General features: G+C 38.9%; 1 protein-coding gene across 1 annotated transcript in view; it reads right to left on the bottom strand.

Annotated features, from left to right (window-relative positions):
• The window catches only part of egfem1 (EGF-like and EMI domain containing 1), a 65454-nt gene that overhangs the window by 33999 nt on the left and 6318 nt on the right, over positions 1-25137 (bottom strand). The window contains exons 5-8 of the mRNA XM_075474453.1: positions 9975-10097; positions 6279-6401; positions 2098-2223; positions 1770-1892 (exon numbers count right to left, since the gene is read on the bottom strand). Coding sequence (XP_075330568.1) covers positions 1770-1892; positions 2098-2223; positions 6279-6401; positions 9975-10097 — 495 coding nt within the window. The remainder of the gene's footprint in view (positions 1-1769; positions 1893-2097; positions 2224-6278; positions 6402-9974; positions 10098-25137) is intronic.

The raw sequence follows: 25137 nt of genomic DNA, 5'->3' as shown, positions 1-25137 counted from the left end.
AAAATACACAACACAGGGTGCCTTGTGTCATTTAGACACAAATTGACGGTCCAGAACTTTTTCCACACGTTGATACATGTCTTCTTGTACTCAAATCATCCCCTCAAATGAAGTATCCTGACCCTCTTGGCCAAAAAGCAAGAGCAGATGGATGTCATGCTGCATCAAGTGCACAAATATGCATGAACACAAAATGTTCAGACATACATCTCAAATTTGCTGTCTTAGTGTTTGTGTCTGCACACACACAAATATTCAAGGGTATAATAATCAGGGTTCTTATTAAGAAATATAACTACATATTGTTTAACTAATAGCAACTATTACAAATGGCTACCATCTTGAAAATCAGTGTGTGCAAATAATAAAAAAAGAAAGAAAAAATACTTCTTTCCAAAAGAGTTCTTTGTCAGTGCTCAGGTTACTTATCTTCTGCAGGTGGTGCAGAAGAAAAGCAAGTAAAATGGATTATGGGACAGTTTCCTACCCTGAGTCTCAACCTGATTCAGGTCTGTTGTGGTCCAGATTTGCTTTCCAACAGGAGAAAAATTGTTGAAATGAAACCCCATCCGTGTTATAGTAGTGCAGTGATTTTTATGCTTTTCCATTTATTGAGTGATTTACAGAGTCAGCACAAAAGGTCGGGAGCTCATTTTTAGGTTGCTTTGTGTGTATTTCCCTGAAAAGGAGATATTTTCCAGTACAAAAGAGGAGCCATTGCACTGAAATAAATAACTTGCATCGTCCTGTTGTTATGAAGCTCACTTTTTATGTACTGACCTTTACACCCTTAAAGGGTGTTGCATGCAGGGTTGGGGAGTAACGGATTACATGTAACGGAGTTACGGTAAAAGGATACAAAATAAAAGTAACTGTAATCCGTTACAGTACAAGCAAAAACGATGTACTCAGATTACAGTTACATTCAGTGAGAATGGGGGTTACTTAACAGGATTACAATTTGTGTGAGGTTGCATCTTTGGCCCCTTTTATTTATTTAATTATTGATTGATTTATTCATTTATTATTAATTTATATTATGGCTGCGGCTTGTATGGTTTTGGCTTTTCGTCGGTATCATTTCATCCATCTTAATTCTTGATGAACTGTATGGTGCCATGTTTTTTTTTACAATTTTACAAGCAAGGGTGTGCAAAGAAAAATAAAATGTGATGTAAAAGTCTTACTTTGCTTATTTATTACTAAAGTAGAGCACTTCATTGTCATTGCACATGTATTAATGAAATGCAGTTTGGCATCTTATCAAGTGTAACGCGTGCAGATTGTACAGCATGCAGTATTTAGAGATAAAATGCAGTTATTTACAGCTAGTGTAAGGAAAGATGGTTAATAGACATGTGCAGAATAGATAAATTACCTAGAGAAATGCATGTATGTGCAGGGAATGTATAATGTAGTTATGGCAGTACAATGAAAAGAAAAATAGCATGGTATAAATAAATGTGATAAATACAGATGGAATCATACAGATAATATACAGATTATCCTATACCATAAATAGGTAAAAGTAATCCAAAAGTAATCCAAAAGTAATTAGTTACATTACTTTTTTTTAAAGTAATCCAAAAAGTGACACTACAATTACATTTTAAACATGGTAACTTGTAACTGTAACGGATTACATTTTTAAAGTAACTTACCCAACACTGGTTGCATGTAAGCTGGTACAGAACCACTACTTTACATTTTTGATAGTACTTTTTGTGCACATACAGGATGTGTGTGTGAGAGAGATACAAGTTGCTCACCTTCACAGTTCTTGCGATCTCTGGCCAATAAAAAACCAGGGCGGCAGCTGCAGTGAACTCGGTCGCCTTCTGAAACGCACAGCTGGGCGCAGCCTCCATTCCTCTCCTTACAGAGGTCCCTCACTAACGCACAGAAGACAAGAGACACACATTTCCTACAATTCCTACAATTAAAAGAAGCAAAACAAACTTTATTTGCGCCGCACTTCGGTTCAGATCACAGCAGTGGAAGTATCTTGGAAAGACTAACTACAGTAGAGGTGTAAATATACTTTTCTGCTGTTTGTCTTCTTACACATTGAGAATATTTACTGACAAGATGACTTACATTCACAGTGTCTCCCATCTCTCTTCAGCTGGTAGTTCTTCCGGCACTCACACTTGTAGTGATTGTTGCCCATGTCCACACACTTGTGCTCACATCCACCGTTCAGCACAGAGCAAGAATTCACAGCTTTGAGGCAAAACAAACAAAGAGGCACAGATGGTAAATAAGCACAAAGCCCATCAACTTAGATGCCCAGGTCTAGTTCCAGCTGTAATGGTTGTAAAACTTTAACTCAGAAAGGATGACAGATAGACTGAATTCGTTGGCTTTCAAAAACGGCTTCACACCTCAAACTCTGCAGCAGTATAATAATGGAAAACGCTTGGGTTAAAGCTGGAAACTGGAAAAAGATATTCGGTGCAGTTCCAGTGGGTACCCCTGATTACTTTCTAATGACATTTCCATCCTGTTGCTCCTGTGACTTAATGATGTGCCAAATATGAATATTAGCCGTATTCCCTCTGGGCACTCTCACCCCAGACACGATGACACAGACCGGCTGTAAAACTGAAAGTAAGACTGGATTTTAACACTGATGACTTCAGCAGGCACAATTAACCATCCGTCTGTCCCCATACTTAAACACAAAGCTGCAGCAGGCAAATGGTATTAAGAAACATATAGAGTGCACGTTTTCAGAGAGAAAAAAATTCCTGAATTCCCGACAGATATAATGCTGTTTAAAAATGTACAAATCTGCATAATTATCTGATTCACCTTTGAAATCAAATCAGAATTTCTCTGTAAATACAAGGAAGCTTAGCACTACCATTCCTATGAGTATTATCGTATGTATAAAAATATTCTAATATGATATTTCAATTACGATACATTCTTACCTGCATTCTCTTTGACTGGATGTAACCACAAAAAATTAAGAGCAGTCTAAGACTGCATAGCTCCACTAGAGCTGAATAAATAAAATAAGTAGAAAAAAACCTGAATCCTGATCTGGACGCCAATAAATCCTTCTAAACCCATAAATAACTTTTTGAGTCAAAGATCTGCTTATAAACAGATAAACAAACAACTGGCAACATCAACATAAAGCCCTTGGTGGAAGTAATAAAGAGTTTTCGAGGCAAGTCTCCAGGGAACCAACAGAGACCACATGTTTGCTCCATATGTGAGCTGACCGTTCGCCTGAACACAACATTTCAGCTGTGCATGTTTTTACTGTAGTCCTAAAGCTCAAATTCTGTTCATATTTATGTAGTTAAGAAAAGTAAGTTACCTATCAGAAAAAACACACTAATAGTAAAAAAAAAAAAGGTTAAAGAATGTATAACATTTATAGCATCCACTTTATATCTAAACTTTATAGTTTAGATACATCTATACTGTTCTCATGTATGCAAAATCAATATGTTTTGCAACTCGTTTGTGTTAGGGTTTTGTATTCAGGCGGGATCCTGCAAAGACTGAGGGAGAAAGATGAGTAAAATGATGTGTGATTTATGAACAAAGGAACTCTTGAATTTGTGAACTGGTGGCAAGAACAGGAAGAGGATGGCAGGTATTTCTCTGGGAAGGTGGCATATGACTGGTAAGTTGTTGGTTTAAGTATTGGAGAGGAAACAACAGGCTTGATCAGGGAAACATGAAAAGTGGGGTGTACCCTCATTGTGCGCTGTAACTTAAGGCAAACAGTTGTGAGATTTGCGAGTCTTTCAATCTCAAAAGGGCAAATAAAGCTTCTTTGACTCCATGCAAAGGGGAATATTGTGGGATGACAACCAAAAACGCTGCCCAGGGCAGTAGGTGGGGACCTGGTCAGCATATTCACATGAATTCTCAATGGCTTTCAAAAGGGCAGCACAGCACATCCAAACCTTATGGCAGCGATTAAAGTGACTCTGAACAGAGGGTACAGCAAGGTCATGTTCTAGTGACGGAAACAATGGGGGTTGGCAACCTAAAGAGCCCTCGAAAGGGGATTTCCAGTGACAGAGCTGATCAGTGAATCGTGAGCATACTCAGTCCAGGAGAGGAATTCACTCCAGGTGCTTTGGTTAGCTCCTGTAACACAACAAATCGCTGATTCCAATTCTTGGTTAATTCTTTCAGTCTGGCTATTAGTTTGTGGATAAAAACCAGAAGAAAGACTAACTGTTGTGCCAAGGGCCTTACAAACATACTGTTAAGATTGAGAAGTGAATTGGGGTCCTCTATCACTGACTTTGACAATCAACCAGAAATTCATGAAACCTGGTCAATAGGTCAGCGCTTTGTGTAGCAGTGGACTTACTTATGAAGGGCTATGAAGTGGGCAGCCTTTGAGAAGTAGTCAATAATAGTCAATATTAATGTTTTGCCTTATGATGAGGGGAGACCAGTAACAAGTGCAGTGGCAGTATGTGACAAGGGGCAACTGGGAATGGAAAGAACTTGGAGCTTACCATAGCATGGCTGGTAGGATGCCTTGGTAAAGTAACATTCTGTACAAGCCAGCACAAAGCAACGGGTGCTCGCCACCATGGTGGGCCACTAAAAGGATTTCTGTAGAAAAGCCAATGTACGGTTAACAACCAGGATGATTGGTGAGCCAAGTAGAGTGCCCCCACTGTAATACTTTTAATCTCATAGAAGAAGGTACATATAACCAGGCAGTCCATTCCCAGGGTCTGGCTAATCCTGCTGTGCCTGTTTGATCTTGCCCTTGGCTTCCCATGTAAGGGAGGTGATAATACAGGAGGGAGGAAGGATAGCATCAGGCTTGGAGGATTCAGAAGAGGAAAATTGATAGGACGGGGTGTCAGGTTTGAGGTTTCATGAGCCAGATCGGTAAGAGATGGTGAAATCAAACCTCCCAAAAAACAGGTCCTAACAGCTTGCCAAGAAATAAGCCTCTTGGCTGTCCTTAGATAAGATCAATTCCTATGATCTGTCCAGACATAGACATAGGGTACTTAGTGCCTTCAAGCCAATGTCGCCATTCTTCCAGGGCAAGTGTTTAATGGCAAGTAACTCTCGATTGCCCAAGTCATAATTCTGTTCAGTTGGATTCAACTGTCACAAGAAAAAGGCACAGTGTTGAAGCTTTTGATCCTGATCAGAATGCAGAGTGAAAACAGCACAAACTCCACCATCAGAGGCATCCACCTAAACAAGAAACTGCTTAGAGGGGTCGGCTTAAGTAAGAATGGGGGCTGTAACAGAATGTGACTCGAGTTCATTAAAAGTATGTCCCGCTTCATTGGTCCAGGAGAAGGAGAATGCTGCTGTAGTCCTTGATGAAACATCAGTAAAAGTTAGAGAGGCCCAAGAACCTTTGTAACTGTTTTCTTAAAGTTGGTGTAGGCCACTGAATGATGTAGCCGAGGAAACTCACAGGATCTACATGGAACTTTCAGCTTTGACACAAAGTTATTTAAGAACATGTTGTACAACGTGCAAAGTGTGTTCTTCTTGGTTACGTGAGAAAGTGAGAATGTCATTGAGATAAACAAACACAAAACGGTTCAAAAAGTTCCAGAGGATGTCATTAATGAGTGCCTGGGACAGGTGCATTGGTTAAACCGAAAGGCATCACTAAATACTCAAAGTGGCCCAGTGGAGTGTTGTAAACAGTTTTGCATTCATTTATATCGCAAATGCGGACCAGATGGTAACAGTTTCGTAAGTCCAACGTGGTGAATATTTGGGCCCCATTCAGTATTTCAAAAACTGAGTTGAGCAGAGGTAAAGGATCGTTGTTTTTAACGGTGATGTTATTCAACCCACAACAGTGGATGCAAAGTTAAAGAGTGCCGTCTTTCTTATACACGAAGAAGAAACCTCATTGTGGCTTGCTTGGGACGAGTGCAGTTATATAGTTTCCTTGTGGGTAAAGGAGCCCAAACACAGGGAGTCCCAACAAAATACCATAGACCCTGGCAGTTTGTAAGGATGTCATGTTTTGCTGTTTAATTTTCTCCAGAAGCAAGCTCAGAAAGCTGCTGGTTTCAGCCATTTCACATGTTGACCAATGACCACCAAAGGTGCAGGTAGAAGTTTTATGTTATGGTTTGTGACTGAAGTTTCTTGAAGAAAATATGGAGGGATAGATTACGAGTTACATACAGTCTGACTGTTAGTGAGAAAGCCAATACACACAAACTATCAAACTATTCCCTTTAATAGTCAGTTTAGTCTATCTACAGAAACAAAACTTCATGGATCTATCTAGTAGTAGTACTTACCAATGCAGGTCCGACCATCAGTGTGCATGCGAAAACCTTCGCTACACTCACAGTGATAAGACCTCGGTGTGTTAACACATGTTTGCTGGCATCCTCCATTAAATTCCTCACACTCGTTTATATCTGAACACAAAAAGAATAAGAATCGACATTAAGTATTTTTTTGTATAAACACCATGCATAGATAGAATTTCACAAGCAAAACTATACATTCACAGAGCATGTGGCCGCACAAGAGTAAAAATCACACTTGTCACTTGTTGCACCTTCACAGACTTTCCCCGTTTCTGATTTAATCTACAGGCGTGCTGGTTGTGAATATTGCAAAATCAGAAGCACACATAAACAGGCCCTCAGCTTTGGCCATTTTTTTTACTTAAAAACTGGAGCTTTGCCAAACAATGATGGATTGACAGTGCTGTGAGAAAACTATGCTGAAATGAATGGCTGTCTCCATTTTCTTATACATTTTTAACATTTAAGTAAAAAAAAAAAAAACAGAAAGCCTTCATTAATGTTTCTATATATTTTATCAGCAGTTTGGCAGACACTGCAAAACACTGATCTACCACTTGCTTCAGGAGCTAAATTCCACACTAAACCTGCATGTTGACTGCTCTTGGACATGTACAGTCTATTTGAAGTGAATGATGAATGGCTTATCATACTGTTTGTGCGCTACGCATGGAACCAATTTGTTTCCTGCACACTTCCTCAATGGATGATCCACATGGCTGTTCCACAGAGAACAGAAGCGATCTGTGAAGACAGCATACCTGAACAATCCATTCAAGGACAATAAGACATAACTACACATCTGGGCAACATATCCGCTGAACATCCTCCTGGTTTTCATCTCGAACGTTTCAGCTCACTTTAGCAATGAGTGTTGTTGTGTGCAAGGCAGAAAAGTTGCAATATCTCATTTCTGATTTTTTAAGAACATCTGGCGCAATTTATCCAATTGTTGAGATTCTTCTAATTTCCAAGTAGTGCATATACTACAAAACAATTCCAAGAGTATGTGCGTTCATTTTTGCGTGAATTTAGATCCATGGCAACAGGTATCTCGAAAATTATCTTAAGACTGTTTTAATCATTTTGTGTCAAACAGAAGGAGCTACCAAGAGGAGGGTTATCAGAGTGTGTCTCATTTTTGTTTGCATAGTTTATTTGAACATCTGCATGATGTTAAAATACTATCCAGCAGCCCATGATTTTTTTGTGCCTGTGAAGCAGGAGTATTAGTACTTTTGAACACCCAGGAAGTTTTTGTTGAGGATTTCTCCCATGCAAAACAGCAAAAGCAGAGGGAGATTTGTCAAGGTTAATGTACTTATTGGTCTCCTTATGTGAAAGGATTTCAGAGGGAGAGACACAATGGCACCTTTTCACTGCGGAATAAAGTGGTGCGTGTGGGAGCAGGGCCGGGAGTGGTGGCGGCGGTGTCGGAGGTCAGGGGGCATAAGGTCTGAAATGTATCGTGTGACACCGTCTGGCTCTGAGCTGGATGGCTGAGCCAGCACCTACAAGCAGACTAATAACAGACCAAATCTGTGGAAGCACTGCTTTAGAGGCTCAGAAGGGAAAACAGTTGGTCTGAATGTCAAAAGAACTGATATTACGGATTAAGAAAACTGGAGGCAATGAGGTTTGGTAGCAAAATTCTAAATTTGTGTACTTTCATTTGTCATTTTAAAGGGACAGAAAATTGTCAAAGCAAGTGGACGCACTAATCTGTCAGTTTCAATGATGAAAACGAGAAAAATAAAAATCTACAATCATCTGTAACTTTTTCTCTTCAGTTTACTGGTGTAAACAAGTTTTATTCCCATAAATATGACCACACATACTATTCAAACAAAAGCCTATAAAAGAACTCTTCCGATGCTTGATCTGCTTCTACTGGACTCCTCCAGTTATCCAGTAATCTCTCAGGATTTTAAATTATAATAGACTGACCATATCCTTCTCCAAAGGTTAAAGGTCAAGGATACTTGTTCACACCTGTGACACACAGGCCTTAGTTCCCAGTCCTAGCAGTACATATTTTTGTTCGACAAAACAGAGAGAGGGTGAAAGCATACGATCTGACAGAAATCCCATAGGATGATAAATGTTTTAGCCCTGGAGAACAGACAGGTTTTTTACAGTACTGGTTTACTTCAAAATACGCAAACAAAATGCCCGAAACATGCAAATAGAATAATTAATGTGTGAACAAATTGTATCGAATGCACTTTATGTAGTAAATATTTCCGCTCAATGGCAAATTGATCCACTGTGCATGGATAAAACAGTCATCTAAGCATATTTCAAGCAGGAACTGCAGTGAACCGTGGGGCCCGCTGTTGTCCGTATCCATGTCTGAAACCAAGTCTAACTCTGAGATTATTTGTTGAGTGAGTTCCTGTTTATAGAAGACTCTCGACAGATTTACAAGGCATGGGTCATGTGAGTGACTGCATCAGAAAGTCGCATTATGGGATTTTTCCAGAATGTAACTTTGACGTGGCACACAATTAAAAACAGAAAGACAGGCTTTATCAAACCCTCAAGCGAAATTATAACATTCATTATGAATAGTCATTGCCTCTGGGAACTATAAAGTTGACCTAATTATTCAGTGGACTTATGATGTAGCATCAAAATAATTCATGTTTTCCTTCTCAGCAGGGATATACCGATTGGGACTTGGCAATATAAGCTCTCAGACATACAGCTTTTGGTTCTGCTGTTTTCGAAGCTTCCCATGCACAAGCATGTAATCCATCTGCAGTGCTTTGTAGAGGTTTGGATAATGCTGATCTTTGTCTGGTATGTTGTTTTTCTGAAAAGAGATTGATCAAGGCTCATGCGTAGTCCACGCATAAAGTCTGCTGAATATATTCTTAAATATTTAGGCTGTCATAGAGGGACCCATTAGACCCTCGCAGACCGGTGAGGGTGGGGAAATTCTTGTCACGTACATTTGCATTGTACATTTGCATAAACGCAAACTGTGAATCGCCTTTAAAGTCATTTTATTATATGCATTGAATTCCTGAAATGTTCTAGAGATGTTCTGGAGCAGTGTGGCATGTTAACATGCAAAAGTCTGCAACGTTTGTTCGGGACTTCTTGTAGAGTTCCCACACAGCCCCCTTGTAAAATCTATGAACATCTGCGGGTGAGACACGTGTCACCAAATATTCTGGAGCACTTGCTGCCACTGTGTGATTGAGCATGTGTGTGTGTGTTGGTGAGAGTTTGCCCTTTCTGCTGCTTTCTGCTTGCTCCTCGCTACTCCTCGGGGAGTAGGAACCAAACTGTCTGCTCTTTGTCCTGAAAATATCCTGTGTTCATGAGTGAAACAGCTTACGACTTAAGAAGCAGGAAGGAGGACCACCACAAAGTGCTTGAGAGGAAAACAATAAAGATTCTGTTGAATGTGCGCAAAAAAGAAAAGAAATACGGTTTCATACAAATCAGTAATGGCTGAAGCATTGATTAGTAGAGGTCAAACTCCCCTCAATGCATGGGATGGTCCGAATCACAATGGATATTTCGCACTGGTTCAGAGCCAAGACAGTAAACTAAATGTATTTACATTTTCAACTGAAAAACTTCTTAATTCATAAAACAATAAAATCCAGGTGGCCAGAGAAAGCCTGTTTGTGTTTGCGAAGCATTCAGATCCGTATCAGTCCATCTCACCATGACAGGCTTTGCCATCTGGGCCAAGTTTGCTGCCTTCAGGACACTTGCAGTAGTAGCTGCCAATGGTGTTGCAGCAGCGCCCCTCACAGCCGCCCTCATCGACCTCACATTCGTTAACATCTGAAAGGAAAGGATTAAATGTCCAGGTTTACCAACGTAACACAAAACCCACAGAATGGCAAATTGTTCACTCTCGTATAGGGGCTTTTAATCCTACACTGATTCGACAAAGTGCTTTTGCAATGTGTCTCTTATTCTTTCATTCACACACTCTCAAGCAACAAAGGCAGCACAGGTGCCATCGATGGGGAACGAATGGGGTTCTGAGTCTTGTTGAAGGACATCTCGGGAATTTTGTAGGGCTAGAATTAAAAACAACCAATCCTGTGCATAACCTGCTCCATTATCAAAGTGGCAGCTGCTCCGTAAGGCTATCATGAGGTCTGCAGGATTCCTTTTTCCTTATCTTCCCCCCTTTCATCCACTTTGACTTACAGTAGTTCATTTTTCCTTTTCTTTTTTTCCCCACTGATTATAAGCAGCTTGTCTTCCATTGCAGTCTCTATAGAAATGGATAGAAATGCTTTGATGTCACTGAAAGCCCAATCTTTTATATATAGATAACAGTTCAGTCTTTTCCGTGTTGGTTCACTGTTTAACTTTTGCAGCAGAAACCGGCAGGCCGCTTGTTCTGGTGCAGTGCAATGATTAGGATCAAGTGCATCCCCATGAATGTCATCACAATGACTGATCTGTGAGATGTTAGACGGAAAAACAATGGCTGTAAGTCTTAATTTAAGAATAAGAAGTGACTACTGACACTGAACAACTGGACAAGATCTGGTTGATGTCATTCATATCTGCAGTACTGATGTCGGGAAAAGAGGAAAGTATTGTGCTTTACTGCATTTCATCACTTTTATTTCCTTTTTTTGTTAAATATATAATGTATATTCTATATGCACTTATGCTTCATTGAAATCACTGGTGTTGAAGCAGTTTCCCAGCATTTAGACATTGTTTAATCTTACAGGCAGAAATAGTATATCTATCAAAAAGATGTCAGTTGGCACACAATAACGACCTTGGAAATCATCTTTAAAAAAAATTCTAACTCTTGTGAGAAAAAGAGAACATGCAACTGTCCAAAGGTCATTGTTTAAATGTTATCCTGATCGACATTCAGCATTAGTTAAACTGCTTTAGCTCCAGCTCATGTGGCAGCAACATAGCCAAGCCGTGTGACAGGATAAGAAAAATTAGATGCTGACAAAGAAACGCACCCCATGTCAAAGAATATAACTGAGGTGGAAAGGGAAACGTATTTAACATTTTTGTGCTCGTCTGTCAAAAAGATTAAATGTGGCCCCATGTTGTACATTTAGCAACAGCTTGTTTACTTTTGAGCAACAGGAAGTTTCAGAAGAAAAACTTGGAGATCCATTTAGGAAAAGATACAGGGGGTAGAAAAAAAAAAGAATAGAAAAGAGCCTGCTGTACAGAAACAAGATGTTTGGCAGCTTAAAGACTGAAATCTTCCTGTAAACCTCTCTGCCCATACAATTGTGGTGTATCAGACTACAGATGCTTTGTGAAATTTACCAACAACAGCCTATGGCTCTTCTTTAACAAACAGGGAAGTGTATCTGATCATTACCAGCTGGTAATTGTTTTTTTTTTTTTTGTTTTTAACATTCAGCAGTATAATACCAGTTGTATATTGTCCTAATCCCTAAATGCCCTGGTGTCTAAGTATTTATGTCAACGTTAATCTAAAGCACATTACTTTTTTTTTTTTTTTAAATCTGTTTTAGATTTTAAAATGCTCCCCTTTTGGTCAAGGAAGCGGAATACTACTATGGACGCAAATTGCCCAGCCTCATAAGAGGACCACAGAATACTATGAAAAGTTTCTGCCTCCAAACATGTAAATAAACATTCACACACACAAACACACAAAAAAAAAGCACTGATGAAAATTAGTATGAAGGATAGAGCTCGGGTAAATTTATCAAGCTAAGCGTGGAAGATGCAGAATTCTGCAAGACCTCAGAAACTAAGGATGGGTCGCCATATTTCTTTATCAGGCCACACCCACTCTTAGTTTCTAGGGTCATGCAGGTTTATCTGGAGAAACGTCTGCAGATGGTGATGAGCTGTGCAGATTTTTGTTGTTATCCTTGTTTTCTTCAGTGTTTCCTCAACATAAGTAATTAAGAGGGGAACGCTGCTTTCTGCAGCTCGACAGCATTGCTCTGTCCTGGCCTCCTGTTGTGCGTTCCCCCAAGTTGGCCTTTAAAAGGCTTTACTTACACAGTAGTCCAGTATTCAACACATTCCCTTTCACTAGGGGGGCACCTTAGAAAAACTCCCTGTACTGCCCAGAAAAAAACACAAGCTCTCTCTCTTGTGCAGTCACACACACACACACACACACACACACACACACACACACATATCTGCCCACAGAGGTGCAACCCTGCTCTGCATTTTTCATCAGCTCAAAGGGAAGTGACTAGACTCTTAACCTCAGGGCCCTGTCCCCCTCAAACACCCCCACTTTGATCCCACAGCTCCACATAGCCTTAACGATCTCTCCATATTAGGTCAGGGTCATTTGCCACCATCATCAAAATGCCAAGGGGAGAAAAACAACAGACCATATTTGGAGCCATGCTCATACATTTACCGTACTGTAAGGCCAGAAAACAAACAAATAAAATAAAAAGTCATGTGTAAAAGAATCAGTGTGCGAAGTGCAAAAGTGATAAACTGCATAATAAGTTAAGTGTTGTCGATCTGTAAGAATGACAATGTCAATAAAATGAGTAAGGAATATACACTGCACTCTGAGCCCATACTTAATGATTATTAAGACATTTATTTGGCATTTGGCAAAAAGGATTGACGCAATAAAAACAAATCTATAATTACTGTTCCACAGATTAATGCCAAAAAGGTAAAGTTGCAGTTTCTGTATTCATTCCACATTTCCATTTAGCCCATTAGTGGAAGATGCTTTAATCATCCACAATCCCAAACAATGTGGTTTCATTTAAAAAAAACAAGCTGAAGCGAGCTAACTGCCGGGTTCTGTAAAGCGACGTGCATCGTGCGAGCAGTGTGTGACTCATTTCTGTACAATGATAGCGCATACGCAGCAATCAAAGAGTGGCTTGCTGCTTAAAGATATCAGCACTGAGAAAGAGTTCAGATGCAGTTTAAGGTAGGTATGATTACATGGCAGAAGGACTAAAGTAAGTAGTAAACTACTAGCTAGGATCAGAGGAGATTGTGATGGATGGGTACTGTTGCTGACTCGCTGGCTCTGTCTGGGCTGATTGAACATTTTCCAGAGACACTAACTGATTCACTTCATCATTTTTGTCACAATGTCTCTTATTGCAATAAAAGTAGACTTTGCTAACTTTACTGAAGTCTTAGATCAAACCTTCACTGTTTGGAAAAGTTGAAGAAAGTAAGTTCCCTCAAGTTCCTTGACTTTACGCTTTCCCAAAAGAGAGTGTAAGGTCAGCTATTAAAGTAGACTATAAATTCAATTCTAAATTAAATAAGAGGAGGGTTGGGGGCGAGTGAAGGAGAAAGATAAGGTTGGAGTCAGATGAGAGAGAGAGAGAGGAACCAGATGAAAAAGAGGACAGAAATATTTGGATCTCTCTGAAAATACCAGTTAAAAACTGCAGCTCTGAATGGTTTATAAACATATATAAAACAAAATGTTTTAGTTTCAGCATTAGCTGTATGACATCTCTGATAATGCCTGGCAAGGAAAATTTGTGTCGCATACTTGCACATACTTAGTTAATGACTAAAAAGTATAGTAAGAGAGCAAGGAGGGGCATCCAATTCTAGTGCTGCTAGTGTCGCTCAGTGAAGCAGATCTTTAGAAATAAAAGTTCATCACGTTGTCATTTCTTCTTGTCCAACAATTGTCGATGTTGTTACAACCAGCATACGTGTTTAGTTTAGTTTATTTTCCACAAACATATATTTACAACACAGAATGTTGAGTCTGCACTATTTCTATTCAATTCTTTTTTTAATGGAAAATTTGATTTTCTATTTTTCTAAGATTAAGAAAATTAATCATAAGAGGTTCCGGATGATGCTTTCTAAACCTTACACATTGTCGGTGAAACCAACCTACATGACTTTGTATCTGAACTGCATTACGCTTGACACCTGCTGGCATTAGGAGAGCCGTTTCTGCCTCGCTTTGGCTGTCATGTATTCAAATGCCCTACACAAGCCACCCACATGAGATTATCGCCCACGAATGCAAACACACATGAACGCTTGCAAAACAATCCCACAAGTCAGCACAGACCTGCCAGATGCCACAAAGGGACCACTTCGAAAGGTAAACTAGACATTACTCTATCTTACACATCATTCCTTTCCTGTAGCAAAAATACATTTGTTGATGAGGTTCCCTTAAGTTCCAGTCATGCTTTAGAATATCATATGATGGTAGTAAGAAAACCTGAAACAAATATCTCACTCGGTATTGCCTGGGTATGTAGACAAAACATAGGTTATCAAAAATATTATCAATCGCTGTGATTGGTCTATAGCACTCTCTGTAGGCTCCAGGTACCACTTTAACACCTGAAGGCTCCTTCTCAGAGTTCACCCATACTGACTTCTTCATGTGGCCACTGAGCCTCACACCAGCAAATGTTGATCATCAATTTTCATCTGACTTGCTCACTGACAGGCTATATAATGCATAGCTCTCACTTCAACACAGAGTCATCCCTTTTTTTAAATTTTCCAAGCATATCTGTGGGTTTTGACCCAGGTTGACCCAGGAGTGAGTCAGGTTTCTGTCACTTTAATACAAAAACACAACACCTTAAATGGAACTATGAACAGAAAGTTCACAGTTCATGTGGAAATATTTCAGAATTTCAGAATTAAAATATTTTTTTAAAGTCAAGTATATCAGCAGCAATATGGGGTTAAGCACCATCATTCAACGTCAGTGGTCACTGCATGAGATCCAGAGTTCCCTCGAGAAGATGAAGGAGCATTACAAAAGGATGCACATCAGTGCAGAACTCCACCAATTAAACATTTTTTTGGTGGAGTGGTTAGACAGAAGCTGATCTTGGCTAAATGAACATGAAAACCACTGTAAAATTACCAAAAGGCACTTTTTAAGATCAAGACAAGCCAAATTGTTCTATCTTAGGAAACACAGATGTTTTTGGCAACAATTCCCAGGGTGATGTGGGCTGGAAACCTTTGCATTGGGCATCAGCCCCTCAATACCATCCATATAGACCAATCATGGTCAGGACATAATAGTGCCGAGAGGAGGCTTTTCTGTGACAGGAACTGGGATGCTAGTCAGGGTAGAGGACGAAATGGAGGATAAAAATATAGCAATATGAAGGAGCTCTGGCTGGGGAAAGGTTTATGTTTCAAACGACCCATATGGCAGAGAAAACACACAAGTGGATGTTTTCACGAGAAGCCCTGGAGTGACCCAGCCACATGGGTCTGAACCTGGAGAGAGCTGAAAATGGCCATGATGCTCCAAATTCAACCTGGTTGAACTTAATTGTTTTTGCCAAAAACAGTAGGAGAAATTTGTAAAGGAACCGTGCTGACATTGTAAGATTGCTCCCAAGAAAATCTAAGGTTGCCATTGCTATAGAAGGTGCTTAAATCCTTTGTAAAATGTTAAATCCAATGTTTAAACACTGAATATTGTGAAGTATATTAATCATTGAAAAAAAAGAAAGGAAATAGCCAGGTATTGCTTTGTTGTGGAGAAGTGTGAGCAGATTGAAGATTTTAAAAAATTGACTGAATCAATTTTAAGATGGGGAAAACTTACAGGTCTCTAAAAGCTTTTAAATTCATAAGTATATCTCTAGAAAAAAAAACAGCAAAAAGAAAAAACTAACTGCTGGTCTCCTGTTGGTTTATGGATGGAAGTGATAACAGTTTCCCATCGGGTAAGGGTGAGAACAAGCAGCTTTGAATGCTCTTACGTACTGTACTGACTCCTGCGTATCTCATCAGGTGTTATTGACATTTCTGTCCTGTGCATTGCGGTGCCTCCTCTTTCCAATCTCTCCAAGGACCAACATTCTTCCTCCCACTCAAAAACTATCGAGGTGCACGGACACCAGATAAATCAGCAAACCCTCATCTGTTCTCCTTGTGGTAAAAACATTAGAAGTCTAGATCAATAACTGAACAAACAGGCCTCAGCTGCATGGTATGTCTCTTAGACCTGTTTAGCTAATATGGAGGTCTTGTCACAGGAGATACTAAAATCTTCATCTTTTTACTCTATTCTTCTTTACCAGATGGCATTTGAGTCTACAACAGGAATGATTTGTATTCCTCTCCGTCTCCAAGTCTTTATTCCCACATTTCTAAGGTCCTTTCACTAAAAAGGACACATTACCAAAAGAGGACAATATATTTGAAATTGCAACATCTGGTCTAAAAATAAACCAAAGGTTGAAAAATGGGAACTGTCAACTTTTAGAAACACTCAGGAAACAGTAAACATACTTCAACTTCTCTACCGAACATCAGAGAGAAGCAGTGACCAGTTAATAAACCTTTGAAAGCACTGGTCTTTGCCAAGGATCTGTAACATCTGAATGCTGAGATCCTCCACCAGATGATTTAATGGGTTCACTTGGAACTCCCATTTCCTTCACTGATGTTACAGTTGCACTAATGTGCAACTACTATTATAATAATGATAATAATAGAAATACAAAAATAAATTAATAAAGAAACCAGACCAAAGGACAGCTGAAGAGCTTAAAAGTGGACCTGCACCCATCATAACTCCAAATAGTTTTTAATAATCTTAGAATGGGAGAGCTCTCTCTTGAATGAGAGGTATGTCACGGGGACAGGGGAGAGGATAGTAGCGACAACCCCAGTGCACAATTCCTGTTGCTGATCAGGAAGCTACGACAACTCTTAAACAAAAACGGCACTTGGACAAATATGTGACCTTTTCGAGCATGTTGTTACCCAAGGATGAGTAGCCAGTTTTTTTTCTTTGTATGCAACATGGGGACTGTGTGGGGTCTGGTTAATGAAAACTATGGTTTGCGTGTGTGATTAACTACATTTTTCTGAGTGGTTGTGGAAGTTACAACTGGATACTTTGGATTGTTCAGTGTACTTAGGGGTTCAGACTCATGCACTTTTAGTGTTGGAACAACCTCAAATTTTAGCTTGAGTCTCCCCCACAAATCCAGCATCGTACTGGGCCTTGTTCATAAAATAGTTGACCATGAAGTGTCGTGAACGAATCCAAACATTTTTGCGACTTTGTTGCTGCCCAGGAAAAACAAACTGCATCCACTTATCCAAGATCTATTTAGGGAAGCTGAAGAGGGTCAACTTGCTCTAATGACATTTTAAGGAGATAAGACATTGATTTAACACCACAGATGATGCAGAAAAAATGGAAAAGCATGCCATCGGCCCATTGAGAAACATGTCAGCAACACAGGCTTCAATTGACAATACATATTTACACAAAAGTGGGATTGTATTCCTGATTTGACAAGCCTGAGAAAGGGATGCAATCAATCATTGCTAAGAGCCGTTAGGATGAACGGCACTTGTCATGACGTCCTCGTTTATGTATGCACTAACAGAGTGAAGTAACATAGAGCTTGTGGATGATGATGCAGAGTGAGATTTTGATTGATTTATCATCTGTTGGATATTAATAGGACACGTGGGGACGAGCATTGTGGAAAAAGCTTCCTCTATTTCTTCCCACTGAGGAAATAGATTGGATAATCTTACAAATTCCGGGGTAGCCGGTCGCCTCACTGCAGCAGCTCACATGGTTCCCATTTGTCCCGTCAACACAAAATTTACGTTTCGTTATGATAAGCATTTCCAGAGACCCAAACTGTTAATGTCTGAATTAGATGTGAAAATCTTACAGAGGCACAAATTATTCACTTACTGTGCATTTATTTTTCTCTTCTTTCATGTATTACAGCACTAATAAAAGTCTGTTTCCCCAGGCTGCTGCACTGTTTCCACTAATTGAGTAATGACCAAATATGAAAAATGAACATTTTATATATATACAGTATATATGTGCACATAGGAAGCACGAGAGAGATTTGTTTTCCTTTTTTTAATGAAATGTATCCTCCTGGTTGGGAGTGAAAAAAGGACCCTGGAAGGCTATGTCTGCTTGATTTCTAACACATCTGGAAAAACGATTTGGTTTGGAAGAGACAATTTCTTTCACAGAGAAGATGAAATGTGGCTGCAAATTTATGCTTGTTCTGCAGTTACAAGACTAGAACAACTGCACATGATTTGTGTTCCGGATTGTTTGAAAAAGGAAAACGGCTCAGTGAAAATTAGTTTCAAGCTTAGATTAGATTCCCTGCGTGTTTAATGCATGTTTAATAAGTCAATTCTGAATCTCTTTTTTCCGTAAACTATGTTGTCAGTTGCACCTCTTCAGCACTGCCATTTGCCGTTGTCATCACTTTTACCACTAACCACTTCTCCTCATGCATACTGTAGCTGTCTGTTTGATCAATAGTTCACTTTAAAATTAAAGTTTTTTTTTTCTTGATTTTGACATAAGGACAAAGAAAACAATCAAAATGCTTCTCCATACTGAAAAAACATCAACACCTTACTCCCACACTTTGCTGCCAAACAGCTGCGCTGTCAAGATATTTTTCAGGTTTTCTGGACGATGATGATGGTCAAAATAAATTTATATTTCTTTAAGCTACATTCCTTACAAAGGAAGTGAGGAACTTGGTAATAAAAGCGAAAGAGATTCTTCTAGGAAAAGTTGTGTGTTTCCTTGAGCACAACACAGTCTCCAATACATGCTAAAGGAGACCTATTGTGTGCTTGTTTTCACATGCTGACAGCATTTCTGCAGGTGTTAATGAAATGTATGTCGCATTCTTTGGTCAAAATAACACAGAGACAAAATAGCAGCAGATTTTTCTTACATTACATTACATGATCTCTGTAAAAAACACCACTGAAAACTCCCATTGTTATTCCTACCGTAATTCCTTTGTCACATATTGTCTCGACAAACTCTGGCCTTCCCTGTCCTTCCTTCCTTCCTCTGTGTTTTGTTTCAGTTTTTAGTAGCTAACATTAAGAGCTGCCAAAGATATGCAAATGCAGTGTTATCTGAAGTTGATGCCAGTTGATGGTAGATACAGAAGGAAGAGCTTAGATTAGCTTGTAGAATCATGTACAGCTCACTGAATGACACGTTTTTAAACATGTGGCCTGAAACAAAATGATAGAGTGATGTCTTTTCTGAGTTTTTGAGTTGGTATGAACTTTAGAGACTTAAAACTACAGAAAAAAAGTGGCTTTTTTCCATAATATGCCCCCTTTAAAGGAAGGTTATCCCTAATGTTTCTGAAGGAATCTAACACATGGAATTAATCACACAAACCATAGGCTCCAGTCCATTTTGGACTGACCTAATAAATAATGGTGTTGTGCTTGTGGCAGCCATTAGTGCTGTAATGAGCTTCCTCCTCTGATAGCTATGCCAACAATGTCCAACAATGTAGCTTATGTATAACCCAGCATGTCCTCTGTTTACTCTACTTTCTGTCAAAGGTTTTTTACACTGAAGTAAAAGAGAAAAATTTCCCATCCTTCCATCCACCTATCCTGAATAGCGTCCTCACCTGTTCAGTGTTGCCGGGTCTGGGACTTGTCCCAGTCTGCTGTCACTGGCATGTAATGGGGTAGAACCTGGGCCGATTGAGTGTTATATGTTCTTTCTTTTTTTATAATATTTTCTGTTAAATTGCTTGACCAAGTTTGGTCGAATATTACGGCACAATTTCCGATAATCAGAAATAGAACCGAGCTCCAAATGCATTTGATTTTATTGCTCAAGGTTTGCGCCTCCAGGCTTTCCTCAAGAACATTCAAGGGGTGTACGAAACATTTTTTTGACCAAACGCTTAAATGAGAGCTCTTAATTTCACGTCTGAAAAAAAGCAGTTTGGCGAAAAGCCTGAATACAAAAACCACAAGTGACTTTTAATTCACCCAAAGTAATATCTTTTAAATGACACTTTAACATGGCATAATTGTGGGTTTGCAAAGACATTTTCTCAGGAGAAAGTACTGAATAATAAATGATTAAGTTTATATTACATCAGACCAGCCAGCGGTAAAGGGATCTGTTAATCTCTGAAACCTAAAATTGTTCATTTTCAGTTAACCATTTCAGCAACTGCTCATAAAAAGAACAGAAAAGCTGCTTGCCAAAGCAGCAACCAGCCTTTCAGAAGTAATTCAGTGGTCTGCACTGCAGTCCTTAATGAGAAGCTTCTTGACATCCACTCTTCACAAACTTCAGCACCACACTTGCCAAGCAAATTCGGGTTAAATTAGGTCTACCATGATTGCTGCCATTACAGTTCTAATCATATTTCAAAAGAGTTACCGTCTGCTATTGACGCGTTCAAAGCCATTTTCTTAGCAGGATCGCGCAAATAAAGATAAGGGGAAAAGAAGAACAAATGGGCTTCATGCTGCCTAAGAGTCACAAGAAAGTCTTGACAACTGACCCATAGCTTTGCAACAGAAATAAGTGGATGGGAAGACTCAGCAAAAATAAACTGCACATGGCATCTTAGTTAACTTGAAGTCAAAGATTCCTTCCAAGCCTGTAAAACACATCTGTGTTCCCTAACACCGTGAGAACAGCTACTGGGGTTAGAAAGAGTTTATCTTTTTGTTTTTCATCAATGAATTTGACTTAGTGACTAAATCTTTCCCAAATTAAATCTGTGGATAGGTTGATTTATTTTGCTCTTATTTTTATCGTAAACTCACCTTTGATATTTTGACTTGACTGCATCTATGAGCTGAAATACCCACAGAATTTTCAAACGAAACATTTCTGAGTATGAGTTTCAGTTATTTTTACCAAATCTGCTGTTAAAGTTTAGAGCAGGAACAGCCCCACTAGTAAAAATTAAACCTGAGCGGATTTTTCCCTTCCAATCCAAAGACATATGCAGGGATGTGATGTTACTGCCAAAGATTTGTGAAAGCACTGGAAGAGAGAGGATTTAACACTGGCTGAGGATCCATCAATACAAAGAGATGACACTACCAGAGTTTTCTAGAGTTTCCCTAAAGTGCAGCGGTTTTTTTTTTTAGCTACTGTATATATATAAAAAAAATGAATTAGAGTTTATAAATGAAGGAATATTCTGATGAATTGATAGATTGTACATTACTACATAGCATAACATTGTCTAAACGACACCTCCATAGGGACCTCCGACTGTAAACATTAAAGGTTAAGGTCAATGTCTCAACCCCCATTTTATTAACACAAGTAAGTACAACTTAAACATCCATGTATGTACATGCACACAGGTCGGACACACACAAACATACACACACAAACACAGGTGTGTTTAATCTAATAAGGAATCCAATCCTGCCCAGACATGAGCTCAGTGTCTGAGGTGAAAATTGTGCTCATGGGAGACAGCCCAAGGTTCTGGGGATTAAACAAGTTCACACGAAGAGAGAGGATTCAATCTGGGAGAAAGTGATGCAGCTTGAAGCTCCAGCAAGTTTGATACGTTTTTGTAGTTTTCTGGGCTGAAGTTGGATAGGACTAAAAGTATTTAAATTAAAACTGAAAGTCGGTTTCTGTCACACTCACGAGACATTTTCGATTATGACATTCCCTGCGAGTCTTCATCATCGATTATGTTGTAAGAAGGTTTACAGTCACTAGCTCACTGACTTAAACACATGCAAACACGCTTTCCCTTTGTTTTAGTAAACTCATACTCTCAGATATCTTTAGTAACTTTTACAGTATCCCTTTTATGTCTAAGGATGCCAATTATAAAAGTCAACTTTAATCCACCATTGCAGTGGATGAAAATATTGTGTTGTTGTTTATTCCACTAAATATAAATTGTTTTTTCCAAACCATTGTAAAGTTGTCTTAGAAACTATCCTATTTTCATTTACAACCACCTGTTCCACTGTTTAAACAGTTTTCTATTTTTGAGTAGACTACGTAGTTTCATTAGCTCAGAAGCTAACTAACGCAAAATGGCTCAGTGCGAGTTGGTTCGCTCACCAGGCTCACCTCCGAGTGTTCATTTGTTTATTGTAGCAACACAAAGTAATTGTGCAATGGTTTAATACCATTCCAGAGAATATCATAAATGTGCTCTAAATTTCTAAAAAGAGAATTGTTGTTGCATTACTGCTGCTAAATAATATCAACCTGTTATTGATGATTTCTATAAATTATCCTATGCATAAACTAAAGATTTCTCAGCTCCAAACTTGCCAAATTGTGATGTTTTGCAAGATGGGTCTCTCATGGGTTTCGTGGAAGACAGCACTGGAACAGCAGTATCCAAAGAAAAACTATGATCTCACACCAGAATTAAACCCAGGTCTCATCCTTAGGTGCAGTAAGAAGGCATGTGTTGTGCATGATGCTGGAGCATTTCATGGTAACACTGATATAGCCATAGTCTTTGTTTTATTCTGACAATTGGGTCATCACAAACACCCAATTCAAAACAACCCTAAGCCCTGATGGATGCCACCCCATTTGCAAAAAACACCCCATTCCTGTGAATATAGCAATATTTAAGTTGATCCTGATGTTGTCTCTCATACAAAGGAATGATTTCTGTCTTTTCCACACAGTGACTCATACAGGTTATTAGTTCATCTTAGATGGTGGAAAAGCCTCACAGAGTAAACATGTTTTGAATCAACGCTGGACAGTATCTTCTCTTGTGACTTTAGTGCTGTGTCTATTTATGCAAATGTTAGAACAGGATAAAAGAAAAAAACTCAATTTCAATACTTTTCCCCCCCGAAGTCAAAAGTTGGTCTACTGATGTAGTTGCTTGTAGGATCCACTTTTTGCAAAAACAAATGCCTGGCATATGCTGATGTACTTAGCCGTCTCCTTACATATCTAACACCTCCAGTACAACAGGATCCAGTCTTAGGCACTGTCCATAGTGACTATTCTCTAAAGTGCTTTGAAAACAGCTAGGCTTCTTTAGTGAAAACCAGATGGTTTCTGTCCTCACAGTTACATGTCCACGGTCTCTTAATTTCATGCAGACCGATGCACCAATTTAACCAAAGCAAAGCCTAATCCAAGGTTTAATGTAGTGAGACAGAGTGGCATTCAAAAGCTGGGGTAAACATAACTATTACAGTGCAGGCTCCAGTATTTCAGCGCACGATTTGGACTGCATACTTATACACGATGAGGTTTATTACCTCATAGTGTCAACACCATGGCCTTGGTGTCAGTGGCGGACACACATTTCCATGGACAATGCCTACCGTCTCTTACAAGAGATTGAAAGCAGGTGTCCAGAGGAACCCCAACAACACACAGCGAGCTCTACCACCAAAAACTTGGCAGGAACACCAAAGAGAATAATGAATCAAAAGACCAATTGATGGTGAGTGCTGAAACGTAAGGAAAGGGAGTTGAGCAAGGACAATAGCACGAACCATTACCAGACTCTACACTGCTTGCAGTGAACATTTTCACTCAAGTGAAAGCTTTCAGGGCTTAGCAGTGCTAAGAAGTTAAGGGAGGCATATTGACATGACATGACACAACATGACATGAATTATGAATATGCTTTTTTTACCAAATGTGGTTAAAAGCAAAACAACTTTTACCCTAACAAAACCCTAACAAAATAAATAAATAAATAAAATGTTCTTATGGAGCATTTGTAAGTAAAATACTTTCATGTCACCTTTTAAACTCAAATAGCATTTTTCTACTATTTTCAAATCATTTATATGGTCATCTGGAAAGATATACACCCTACCTTTAGACATGATTTCTTTTTATAGGAGATTGGCTTGCCTGCAATTATTCATTTTGATGTTGCTGTCTTGTAATCATGAGTTGATTATTCTGTCATCTTAAAGCATCAATCAAGGTATAATACTTTGTGCTGCACTAAGTTCAGTAAATGTCCTGAAATGTTACAGAGATGTTCCGAAACAATGGCACGTAAGAACACAAACGTCTGCTACATTTGCTCTGAATTTCTTGCAGATTTTCCTCCCAAACCCCTCATAAAATCTCCAAAATAATAACAACAACCCCCCCGCCTTCCCTTATACAATTGAGCTGGGAGAGCTCATTTCCAGCAGAAACCCTCCCGCTTTGATGTGCTCGTTTGTACAGCAACTATGGCAAACTACCAAAATATATAACCCATTGTCTCACAAAACAAGCTTTGTATCTTTGTCATCTCAAGATAAGAAATATATTTGTTGACAATTACTAAACTTACTAAACTATCCGTATTATCTCTAGATAATACGATAATCAACTCATGATCTTGGGATGATAAGATTAAGACATTTTTCTAAGCGTGGCCTCTCTTGGCCTCTGTAGATATGAATATAAGGTACAATGCCTTGAAATCATTCCCCTTTTTGGCATATTTCCTGTTTTGCTAGAGAGATATGTTGGGGGCATTCCCCTGTAATAGATCAACACAAAATTATCAGAAATGAGCACGTTTGAATTAAGAAAAAATAATAATTTTATCCTTATTTATTCTTAGAAAAATAAAAAATTATTATAAATATAAAGAAACTAATGAAAAGTAGTTTCATCCATTTTGCTCCTCCGAAGCCATAAATAAGATCTGATGCAGCCAATATCCCTCAGGAGTCACAAGAGAAGTTAAATTCTTCTTGTGTGTGTGCAGTCTGACTTGTGTGCAAGTGTGAGATGGTCTTGATGTGAATATATCAAAATATACATACATATACTGTATATATAATCTATATCTATATAGATATAGATTATATATGTGTACACTTGTTGTGAAAGGCTCTGAAACATGAATGCGCAAAAGGCACTTATTATGCAACACAATAAAGATCAAAGAGCTCTCCAAACACGTCAGGAATAGAGTTCTAGAGAAGTACAGATTAGGGTTTTCCTATTAAATTAAATTAAAAACTCTTAATATCCCTCAGAGCCTCATTAAATCCATTATTAGAAAATGTAAAGAATACGGCACCACAGCAAAGCTGCCAAAAAAAGGGCAAATCACAAATTTTTAACCTA

The sequence above is a fragment of the Odontesthes bonariensis genome, chromosome 9, assembly GCF_027942865.1.
Source record: "Odontesthes bonariensis isolate fOdoBon6 chromosome 9, fOdoBon6.hap1, whole genome shotgun sequence".
Classification (NCBI taxonomy): Eukaryota; Metazoa; Chordata; class Actinopteri; order Atheriniformes; family Atherinopsidae; genus Odontesthes; species Odontesthes bonariensis.
The sequence above is the reverse complement of the archived record's forward strand: the minus strand, read 5'-3'. Positions and strand labels throughout refer to the sequence as shown.